At 42.5% G+C, this 12,816-nt stretch overlaps 1 protein-coding gene across 1 annotated transcript in view; it reads left to right on the forward strand.

The window, feature by feature from the left end:
- The first annotated feature begins 1,888 nt into the window (after window positions 1-1,888).
- kcnq1.1 (potassium voltage-gated channel, KQT-like subfamily, member 1.1) overlaps window positions 1,889-12,816 on the forward strand; it is a 160,854-nt gene continuing 149,926 nt past the window's right edge. The window contains exon 1 of the mRNA XM_084337483.1: window positions 1,889-2,083. Within this exon, the coding sequence (XP_084193609.1) occupies window positions 1,953-2,083 (131 nt within the window). The 5' untranslated portion in view covers window positions 1,889-1,952. The remainder of the gene's footprint in view (window positions 2,084-12,816) is intronic.

Below are 12,816 nucleotides of genomic sequence, written 5' to 3' on the forward strand. Positions count from 1 at the left end.
TTATGATGGGGAAGAGACTGTACATTAGGAGGGGGTAGAAAAAAGATGCATACGGTGGGGAGGAGACTGTCTACACAGATACACCTGTGTGATGTTGCTACGGAGTTAAGCTAATAAAGGTGACTCACAAGTCACAACCACAACAGGGGACTCACGTATTTGTACTGTGAAGTAACTGTTAACACAACAATGACAAATGTGTCGTTACTGTTTTTCTTTTTGACATACTTGCGGCACAAGTTAACTCACCACTCTACAGCCGGCAGTAGCCTAGCCAGTCTCTTGAAACACCGCTATCTTCAAACTTCCACTTAACGTTCTTTTGTTGGGTGGTGGTGCTCATCCTTTTCGTCTGAGAAAACCGCAGCGAGTGCAAGCAGCGTGTTGGCTGTGACGTCTGTAAACAAGGAGAGTTGATGCGCGACTTGGCTGCAAAAAAGACGACTGTCGTAAAACCAAAACACACCAGAGTTTTTAATTATTTTACATTACTATTTTGTTAGCCGCCATGTGGCGGACAGACCTCACAGATGTCACTCCAATAGCCTCCAGCTGCAACCACGGAGCGAGCAGCGTCCTGTCTCTCGAGTCGCTGAGTGATGACTCTGCTTGGCGCGGCGCGATAGGAAAAAAAATGCTATTTGGCGCCTCTGATTGGCTAAATTTTGTTTAAATCTGTATGCATCTACAAATCATATTATACCAAGGTCGCCAATTCCGTCAGACTGCGAATCAAATGGACGGATCTCCCCAATCAAATTGACGGAAATCCGTCTGGAGACGGAACGCTTTAATGCCTGAGTATTGAAGCGTTGCAGAGTTGTGCAGGCTCCCACTATATCAGCCGAGGCTGGGTGAGGGAATTATGAATACCATGGCGAAAAAATGAAATATGATATCAATAACGTCGTACGCCGTGGTTTGGCAGAATTAGCATGACCTTGAAACACGTTGTACGACGTTATTGGCGCCCAATGTGTTAATGCAATACACTTCGGTCCAAGTTGTTTACCTAACAATTGAATTCCACTGAAAAGGTGTGTAGAGGTCTGTAGTGGCTATAATATCGTTTTTATGTTCTCAATGTGCATTTTATTCCAATTTGCTATAGTTTGTACAAGCATGATTAAAAGTTGTGTAAAATCATGTTTGTGTCAATAATGTCATTATCAAAATTACAAGGACCAATCACTTTACTGTAACCCTCTTGTAGTTACTTGCAAGTAGTGCGTGCGAGTGTGTGTATGAGTGAAACAGTGAGAGAGAGGGTGGGGGGGGGGTCCCTCATTGAAATTAAGATTCATGCAGATGCAGATTATGCACAAACGTATCGGGGGGGAGTCCACTGCTTCCGCATAGAAAAAATGCTGGCAACAGCTGGGAACTTTTCACTGCGCGCCCTGCCAAAACGCTGGGCTCTCAAGCGCAACGCGCTGATAAGTAGGCTAGAGGTACCTGCAACAGGTACATACTGTACAAGGGATATTCATTCAGGACAAGTCCCCACATCGAACTGCGCTGTAAATAAACAACAGAAGGGATTACCGCAAATTGAATCGAAGATGAATATGGCCTAACCAGTTGACAGCACTATTTAAAATTTCGTTCTGCTTCTTCCCGTTACACTATCAACTGCGCAAGAGACTGTGTGCACTGGCGCATATCTGTCCTTTTGATCCAGTAAAAGAGACTGGACAGCCAGAATGTCATCCTCAGCCCCGGGCGCGACGAGCCAGTGGAATTTACGGAGGTTCTCTGCCACGGCGCCACAAGGAAACAAACCACCGGAGTTGGAGATGACAGGAGCCATGTCTAATGCACAGGAGCCCAGGACAATTGTCAGCAACAGCAGGTTGTTAGAACGGGACCAAATTACCGTGGAAAGTAACACACGAACCGAGGATATTCCTGTCCACGCCACGGTCACTCACCCATACCTGTCTCATCCCCGGATGTCTATGCGGATGTCCGTGTACAGCGTGCATGGCACTCATCGCTTGACCCGCGCCCCCGCCCAAGGTCGCGTGTATAACTTTCTGGAACGACCATCTGGCTGGAAATGCTTCGTTTATCACTTCAGTGTGTGAGTGCTTTTTAACTGCAATGATTCCTAATTACTGTGTTGAGCACATCCATGTCACTTTCTGAGCTTTTCAAACCTGTACAGAACATCACATGAATGCGTGATGTTATAGTTTATAGTTTAGGAGACAAGAAGGAGGCATTGAATCCAAACAAACAACACAGTCTGTCCAAAATGGTCATATTCTTCTGTCAGTAAACTGAGTGCCGTGATGCATACTGTTAGGGTATCTAAAGAGTGACCTGACCTTGGAAAACGGAATAATGGGTCTGTTGCAGCTGTCAAATGATGGTGCTTGTGCTTAATCTGGGGAACAGAATTATAAATGTATATGATTGCTTATTCAGATACTTTGGATATGTGTTGTTTTGGCAGCTGACTTGAATAGAGTTTGATTGCTTCCGACACCATTCACCTCACAGTGTGCCACTGGTCGCCTTCCATGAAATACTGTGATACATTCGGTTATTATTGTTGTTATCGGCTCACAGTAAACCAAGTTCTGGAAACTGACCCTTTACAGAATGGATCCAGGTTTCAGCGTTCAGGCTTCAGGCTGTGCTTGCTTTGGGAATGTTTGATATGCCTAGCCATGCTATTCTCCCATTCCATCCCACCTTTGTGTTTACTATCTCTCTCCACTTGCTGACAAAGATAGCGGGCAGCTAAACTTTGTGATCTGGCCACACTGGAAGAAGTACTGTCCCTGCCAAGCCACATCAACTTGTGACCCTGTATTGTTGGAATGGGATGCAGGGGCAGCGGAGATTGAGAGGGTGGTTATCATCTCCCACAGTGATTCAAGGGAACTATACAATACAGTGAGTTCAGCGCAACGCAACTGAACTTAGCTCAACTTAACTTAATAAAACCTAAATACTAAATACAACACAGCTTAATATGGCTCGATACTCCACAGCATGACTCAACACCACATGACTTAACACCACATGACTCAACACTGTATGCCAGAACACCACATTAACACCACACGACTCAACACCACCCATTACTTATTATATTATAAATGAAAACCATTATAAACCATATATAGATGTGATTCACATGAGCTTGCATGCAAGCAAGCTTTACTGTGGAAAGAATTGTTTTGCTCATTATTTGTATAAAGTGGTGTATCTGTAGGCTACATGGTGGCGCATCTGTTGGCTCATTTCTATCTACAAATTGCTGCACATAAAATCTTTCATAGGCCATGTCTTAACATTGGGAAAAAACAGCATGTTGCTTCTGGATCATACCTCCTTTGCTTGTATTTTTGCATTATAGTCCAATTGGGATTCATTGTGTAACCTCCTGTTGCTTATGAGGCACTAAAGTGGAGTACTCTTCCACTTATTGTTGACTGGCGGGAGTGTATCCCTTTGTTGGCTTTGTTGTACACAATTGTAAGTCGCTGTGGATAAAAGCGTCAGTTAAGTGACTAAATGGAAATGGGAGTGGATAATTGATTATTATTTTGATGTGTTACATTTGAGCTTGATCTCATTTTGTCTCAAAATTTACACAAAACTAAAGGAAAGGGTTTCAATGACAAGAAAGGAAAACTGATGCATTTGATTTCCTGGGTACTGAATCAACCCTGTAGGGCTACCCCACCTTGGTCAATGGTCACTTAGGCCAGAAGTCATGTTTTATGTTTATTATGTTGAATTCTGAATGTCTTGGTAGTAAGAAATGCGTACTGGAAAATGGTATTTACATAGTATGTACTTATGTAGATTAATGTTAGATAGACAGTACTATTCAATATGTTGTAAAGATTATGTGACTACAGTATTGGTCAACTGAGAATTGTTTTAGTTGAAGACAACCCTAACACCCTATGTGACGGGACATCTGCTCTCTGATTGGTGTTTGCTCTTGCAAGAGGGGCGAGATTGAGAAAGTCACAAAAGTCTAGTTAGCTTTTTTGAACAATGTCTTACTACAACATATAGGGAACAATGTCTTACTACAACATAGGAACAATGGGTCTCATTCCCGAAAATGTTTCAAAGATATATTCTGGAAGACTTATCTTGGAACCACTGAGACATAATCTATGACAAGTACACTCTGAGTCCTGAACGTGCTGGTAATATGTCTTAAGTGGCTGAAAAGGTTGCACAAATTATATTATCTGATATCTGCTTGGAGAATGGCATTCTGTCTTAAACTCGAAAGCGCGTTCCCGTTCAGCTCATTTGCATACAAAACAACGCCTCCATAGCTCCTTATAAGGCAACTGGTGACGCAGCTGTGTGAAATGCAATGGCGGAAGTGCTTTGCAAGTCTTGCGAGCCGCGTGATTACGAAACCTAGCGTCAGTCAGTGCCAATCAGAGAGCGTCTCCGAGAAATGCGGCTAGGTTTCGTAATCACGCTTGCGCCAATCAAAACTAGATTAGATTAATGTATTGGCATCATATACAGCTCGCGGTACACACCTGCCGCAGCGCGCGCACACACACACACGTGCGCGCAGTACTGTATATGAATGAATGAATGACATATAATATATATAGCCTACGGCGGGCTTAATGAATGAACGCAGTATGGCTTATTATTCCATAATTAAGCCTATAGGCTACTGTTCATTCGTAGGTGCACACAAGACTTGTTATGGAATATGAATGCAGTCTATTTCCACCGATTAGCTTTAGTTCTTATTTATTTATCCACTGTCATTTCAGTGTTGGTGTATAGGCTATATAGTGTATTTCAATATAAGTTTAATTGATTAATGATATATTCGAAGGAATGCAGGTTTATAGCTATATCAACCCCCTCCAATGTACAGTAAATGACCAAGTATGGTTTTGTCAATATTCCAATGTACAGTTTTGCTTGTACAGTGTAAGTCTATCCCCCACCCACCCCTCCTACCCAACCTCCTCCAACAGTTTATACGTCAAATGTACTCTCTTTTCTGGACTCTTTTTGTATCACAAACAGTACTGTATTTGCAAATCTGGTATGTCATAAATGTATAGATGTAGCAGTACTGTCTATCTGTGTCGTGTGTGTCATATATGTTATGATGAATTGAAAATGGGGGACCCTGATGTAAACAAGACGAAATTCTTTCTCTGGTCTGCATCCCCTTATGTAATTGAGCTGTACTGTACTGTACCCATTCTGCAATCTGTTAATAAAGTTTTCAATCAATCAATCAATCAAACAAAGGTCTGTCCCATTGTATACCAATCAATGGGATACATTGCATGTTGACCTGCATTCTTTCAAATGTATATAATTAATCATTAAAACAGATGTGTAACAAATAAGAAATACAAATTCCACAGAAGGCATTAAATTATTATTATTTTCAATCATTTCACAATAATTGCATAATTGTGTTTGAATATCTGAGTAATTAAAGTAATTATACATTTGTCCAAAATAGCTGGTTCAGATATGGTTAAGCAGCTGCCCTGTGATCAGATGAATCCATATTATTTATTTTTCCGACATCAAATGCGTAATTTCTTATCGTACAAATATTGTCATATTTATTTTAATTATGATTAAGTAATTAATTCCAAGGAGGCCTGTAGCGTTGACGTGAAGGAATCACTATGAGAACACAGTCTATAAATAACATTTTAAATTAGTCAATCAATCATGAGATTTGATCGTGGGCTGAGAGCATATTTAAGTGTGCTCCTCAGCACTCTTAAATCTGCTCTCAGCCACGATCAAATAAGATCTCAGGAAAGTTTGGGGACTCCCACTCCAAGCCCTAATATGTCTTAAATGGGCCGAAATCTGGCTAAGACAAAATATTTTGTCGTAACTTCGTTCGGGAATGAGACCCAATGTCTTACTACAACATATAGGGAACAATGTCTTACTACAACATAGGGATTTCACTCGCTCCGGTCACTCTTCACCTCTCTCCACTGCTCTCCCCTGCCCCTCGCTCTTCCCAATAGTCATTGAATCCCCAACAATGGGATCCTAGTGTTACAATATTGTGAGTTGCATACATTTTTAGCATGGGTGGCCCCAATGGGAATCAAACCCTTAACCCATGCTCCACGCATTGAGCCACAGGAGTAGTTTTGGTCTATATGCACAACATCCCTGTTGTGGGTGTTGTTTTGCTGGTGTGGAGTGTAGGGACAGCTCTAGTGGAATGGGAGGAAGGCAGGAACAGCCAAAAACGTCCTTATCACTGACCCAGACCTAGAGATTCAGAGGCCTTATCAAAGCTACCCCTGTGTGTGTGATTGCTCCTGACACAATTTCCTCACTGTTCCTTTATAACCCTGTTAGAATCCTTTTATAATCCCTATATTGACAAAAGGGTTCACATTCTGCATTGTATGTATGCTGTTACATTATTTGACATCTTATTATTATCTTGAGAGACACAAAAACAAAAAGGACTATATTTTCTCAATTTGTAGACTGGTCTCAACACAACACTTACTATTGTTCTCTCTCTCTCTCTCTCTCTCTCTCTCTCTCTCTCTCTCTCTCTCTCTCTCTCTCTCTCTCTCTCTCTCCAAAACAGTAACCACAACACTATTTGAATAATGCTTCAGAATTAGGGCTGAACGATTAATCGATTTTAAATCGAAATCGCGATTTGGAATGATGCAATTAACACTTTAATCGCCGATGACGTGTTTAGACGTCATTCCTCGCCATGCTCATTCTGCCAAAGACGCCGTAACTCGTCTTTGATATCAATAATTCAAAAATCTGTGATCGAAATCATATTTCTCCTCCGGAGACATGAGATGTACTGGTGAGCTCCACTCAACTGTCTAACGGTTCAAGAGCGCCATCTGGTGGCCGATCGGCAGAGAGGGAGGGGCGCGCCAAACAGGAAGTGCTCATCCATAATCCGTCCGGGCACTCGCGATCGGTAGCCGGACTCCATCTCAACACACTGGATAATCAATCGCTCGCCCTAACTCAATAAACAACGTTATTTGGACGTATATAGTATTATACAACCTGGAAATGGTTCATCAGGATCAACATCCCATAATCGAAAACTGTCTACTCCACGCTGATCGTCCAACGGGGCGAGGAACATATGGTAAGATCCAGATATTTTCTAACGTATTCTATACTAACTGATCTGATGATCATATGACCCACACTAGATGAATGGTATAACGTTGCCCACGGAATTATAAACGCCCCCTCGCCCATCCGGTCAATATCAGATGATACGTAGTAACTTCTAGAAGTACCTCCAGTTGACATTTTTCATCTGGCAACGATCGCTACCAAACTGTATTTGATCATCAATATAATGCATTTGGAGCTATAAATCAAGTTCTGGAGAAAGCTGCAGAAAACGATAAAAACATACTTATACTTTAGACCATATTTTAGTATGAATATGTGAATGAAAAAGTATATCGTTGCTACACCCTGAACAATGGATATAGGACATTGAATGGGCCATAATAATGGCAATTTAGCAATAGAATTAAAAAAGTTATAGCCCTGCAAAGAAGGGGAACTTCTCCATAGACAAATAGAGCTGGCTAGGGATGGTAAATTATGAATTTGAACCATGGCGATCAAAGTGTTAACAAATCGGAAAAAAATTAAATAATCGCAAATCTTTTTTTCTTCTTTTTTTTCTTCTTCTTTTTAATCGATTTAACCAGGAAGTCCCATTGAGATACAAGATCGGTTTGGGAGAGGGAGGTAAGGGGTTTTAGATTGTGTGTTGTGAAGTTTAGACATCAGAGAGGGAGAGTAAAGTACAGAAAAAATTGTACCGTTGGGTACCGGTATCGATTCCCAGGTAAAAAGAAACATTTTCAAGCCGCATTTTACAATAAACCTCTGTGGGGCTGCTTTAAAAAAAAAAAAATTATAATCGCAAATTGTATCGCAATCGCAATATCTGTCGCAATTAGATTATTTCCCAAAATCGTGCAGCCCTATTCCGAATACTGTTTACTTTCAAAGATTGGATAGACATCCAGACACAATATTGGGCAATTTCATACACTAGTAGTTAGTGGTTTATGAGTTTTATGCCAGTTATTGAGTCAACAATGCAGCTTCTGAATAATCATTGTGCCATAGAATATGTGTGATAGTATACCTTGTGATTTGCTTAGTACTTCTCTACAGTGCCCTTGCTAACCATTATCTCCTTCTCTGCTTTGTCCCTCTGCTCACTGGCCAACAAACTGCAAGTGATCCTAACTATTAATAATGGATAGAGAAAATGCTTTGTTCTTTTGTCTACCGTCTACAATGGCCCTATGAATGCCAGTGCCATAGGACCAATGTTAGGAACAGGCCTAGATGCAGTCAGAGTGTTTCTCTTGGGTAGGTACGATAAAGATATTTTGTGTGTTATACTTAATTACTTACATACATATTGGGGAGGACCAGCCAAGGGGGGGGGGGGGGGGACACACTGTACATTGGAATACTGACAAAGCCATACTTGGTCTTTACTGTACAACTGGGTTAGGACATTTGTAGGGGCCAGTTTCGAATTGCAGTCTCCCTTAGGTGTTTTTTGAGAGTGTTTTTTAAAGTGGGTAGTGATTCACATTCATTTACAGCTTTGGGTAGGGCGTTCCACATTGATGTGGCATAATTGCGAAACGTGTTTAGTCCCTTGTTTGTGCCGAATCTGGGTTTAACATGATTTGTGGAGCTCCCTCTGGTGTTGTGATCGTGGTATTCACTGACCTTTGGGAAGTATTTTGACATGTACATGTAACGTTTTGGAAAACGTTAACCAATGGCATATATTTTGGAAAACTGAGTATTTTCTCTGCAATCAGGACCATGGAGAGATCCCAGCAGCCAGGTTAGTTCATGTGAGTGTAGGACAATGGACGATGCTTCCAAAAATACTTCCTGTTGCCTGATGTGAAACATATTCCCACACACTCATCGTTTTTTTTTTTTTTTTTTTTTTATTATATGTTTTTGGTAGATTTTTATTGGCTTTATTGGACAAGTCCGGCAGAGAGGAAGAACGGGAGGAGAGATGGGGGAAGACATGCGGCAAAGGTCGCCGGGTCCGGGAGTCGAACCCTGGCGCCCCCACACACTCATCCTTGTGTGCCTGCGACCTTCTGCACCCAAGCACAGACTGATCGGCCCTCTAGTATGCCTGATATTGCGATCATTCACACACACAAATCAAATAAAATCGAGCGCTTGTATGACAGTAAGATAAAGGCTAAATGTCATGGTTCGGAGCTCAAAATATCAGAGTCATATTCTATTTGGATGAATATGCGTGTATGTATTCCTCTCTGATCCATTTGAAGTATGGGGGCAACGTAGAGAAGATTGCACCACCTTGGCCATCCCCACGAGACATCCACCACCTTGGCCATCACCACGACACATCCACTCACAGAGAGACAGGGAGACGGGGACAGGGATTAGAGAGTTCCTGTGTTTGTAGTGGGCGGACATAGGAGCAATAGATACATGTAGTAAGCATATATATGAATAGAATAGAAGTACTTAGCCCAGCAATGAAGTAGAGCAGGCATGGTTTAGACGTTGTAGGTCGGACAGAAGACGGTATGATCCATGACCTCAGTGGTGCTCATAACCAATATGGGGTAGAACCGTCACTGCAACCTTGGCCATCACCACGAGACATCCACCACCTTGGCCATCACCACACGACATCCACTCACAGAGAGACAGGGACAGGGGTTAGAGAGTTCCTGTGTTTGTAGTGGGCGGACATAGGAGCAATAAATACCTGTAATAAGCATATATGAATAGAATAGACTCGAAGTACTTAGCCCAGCAATGAAGTAGTGCAGGCATGGTTTAGATGTTGTAGATCGGACGGAAGATGGTATGAAGCTGATCCATGACCTCAGTGGTGCTCATAACCAATATGGGGTAGAACAGTCACTGCAGTCTGTATAATAGATAGATAGATACTTGATTTATCCCCTAGGGGAAATTCTGGGTATCTCATAGGTAAGGGGGCTTGTAGCGGGGCGCCCCTGCATGCTGTGATGTGACCAATGGTAAACAGCACACACACAGTCCATAAAATATCAGATCAACACAAGATTAGATATATAGTGTCCTTACCTTGTCTCTGATGTAATGCAAAAAAAATTATCCAATTATCTGATCGCCATTCCATGTACTGGTCGCAGAGGTCCGTCCCACGTTATCCGGCATTGCATATGAACGAGGGGGGGGGGGGGGGGGGGGGCAGCCTAGTTGATGCATCGTTGTAAGCGCTTGTCCTGCCGGAGTATTTAAACCCCGCCCGCACGGCTCAGCTCGGCCCAGAAAACAAACTACCTCGTTTCAAATCGAGTGCAATAGCGGCCGAAGGCGTTAGAGGGCGGTATTGACCATCTGCCAGCTCAGACACATTCAGAACAGCATGCACAGGCTGCCACAATGAAATTTGGTAATAGCGAATAAAAGAAATAACGATTAAAACCAGAGATATCTCGGGTTTGGCGCCCAGCGCATGGCGAGTTAACCCGGGATATCTCGGGTCTGGCCCCGAATGTGTTAATTGTGCACTGTTGAGCTATATAACGCTGTCTGTATAATGACAATAAAGACTCTAGAAATATTCTATTTTATTTTATTCTAAGCTTAACCCTTTGGGTGCCGTTAACGTAGAACTACGTTTCTGTCGCCTGACGGTTGAGTGCCGGAAACATAGAACTACGTTTTTCCCACAGTATTTCTTTTATTCGCTATTGCCATTCATAATTCAGCGGGGCACCTTGTGCATACTGTTCTGAGTGTGTCTGAGCTGGCAGGCAGTCATATACCGCCCTCTAACGCTTTCGGCCGCTATTGCACTCCATTAGAAACGGTGTATTTTCTTTTCTCTACCGAGCTGCGGCGTGGGTCGGGTCCTAAACACTCCGGCAAAACACACGCTTGTAGGGATGGCTTGGACAACTGACCCCGCCCGCCCGTTCATGTGCAATGCCCAATAAAGTCGGAGACAAGATCGCTGTGGATAACTGGAATGGCAATCAGATAATTGGATTATTTTTTTTGCATTACATCAGAGACCAGGTAAGGACTCTATATATACAATCTGATATTTTTTTATACTGCGATTGAAGCTATCTGTGTGTGCTGTGTGTGGCTGTTGGGTGCAGGATGGGGGGGGGGGGGGGGCGCCGCGCTCCAGGGCCCATTTCATGTATGCACGAGGAAGGATAATAATGATAATCTAGCATTGATTTCAGGAAGATTCGATAATCAGGCGAAAAATTACAACGTGTTTATTGAATTACACAAAAACGCTGTTTTCGCGTCTTTTTCCTGGAATTACTCAGAAGCACCCAAACTATATTCATATTCAAAACGGTATAATTAAAGCGGAAATGTACGGATGAAGAAATTATCTGTTTTTTGCATGTTGACTGGAAGCAACTCACTGACAATCGACGGCGTTATTATTAGACCCATAGCTATAATATAAAATATAGGTTTAGCTCAGTGGCGGCTGCTGACCAAATTTTTTGGTGAAGCACAAATTATTATATTATATTATATGTTAAATTATATTTTTAAAACATCCCCCAATGTGTGTGTCAGTGGTGGCTGTGAGTTAAAAATATTGGGAGGACGGGAGAGATAAAAAAAATGTAATAAAGAAGTACAGACACACAGTGTGGTTATGAAGACAGCAGACAGACACTACAGTTAAAGACAACAGGCACTAGTAAAATACCTTGGAGTAACTCTTGACACACACGCCTCACTTACAAACATCACATCAATAGCTTAGTCAAGAAGGCAAATCAAAAACTATTTGTTTACAGCCAGATCATCAGACCATTTCTCACCCTCACTGTTTCAAACACATATCTACATGCAATTTTTCTTTCACCAATATCTTACTGTCTCCCAATCTGGTCCCTCACAACAAAGGAAATTATAGGAAATGATATGGGTAGACGGGGTGGGGGAAACTGTACAACTGTACAAGCAAAACTGTACATTGGAATATCGACAAAACCATACTTGGTAGAAGAGGGTCTCGTGTATTCTTGGGTTAGGTCATTTACTGTATATTGGAGGGGGTTGGGTTAGGGGACATTACATTCACATCACTCAGCACTATAGGAAATGAATGACACACACACGCGCGTGCACACACGCACACACAGAGGCCAGGCCACAGTGGACCCACAGCCAATTAATTCATAATCAACACAGGCTCCAACTCAATATCAATAACCACAGCGCGCGTTGCCAACACACACTCACGTGCGCCGCGCGTCGTCCTGCATTACACACGCAAGGCCACAGCGGGCCAATTAATTCATAATCAACACAGGCCCACCCCACACAGCTACTAAATGTATTTAAAAAGATTCACTCACCATTGACGACTTACTTCTTACGAGGAAATAGTGTCCCTCGTAAATAGACTCCCTCCCATCTGATCACTTGTAAATTAAATCCATCCTTCGATATTTTCTGATGAAAAAGGTCTCCATTCGTCTTCCCCAGCCAGCCCACTCAGAGCGAGACTAAGTTGGCCCGTCTGACCTGGTAGTCCGATAACCTTGGTCGTGGGGGTCTATCTGGGTTGCTTGGTAGGTTTCAATGCAACTTCCGGTTCTCCCTGGCCACAGGTAAACACATATTTTGCGAATCCTCCCCCAAACTCCTTATACTACCTCCGATTCCTGTACAAAGAGTCGTGTTGACGCTTCCGCCCTAGCCGTGTCATTAGCTGGCACCATTCTCTGATTGGATTTCAAGGCT

Source organism: Notolepis coatsorum (assembly GCF_963971535.1).
Source record: "Notolepis coatsorum genome assembly, chromosome: 20".
NCBI lineage: Eukaryota > Metazoa > Chordata > Actinopteri > Aulopiformes > Paralepididae > Notolepis > Notolepis coatsorum.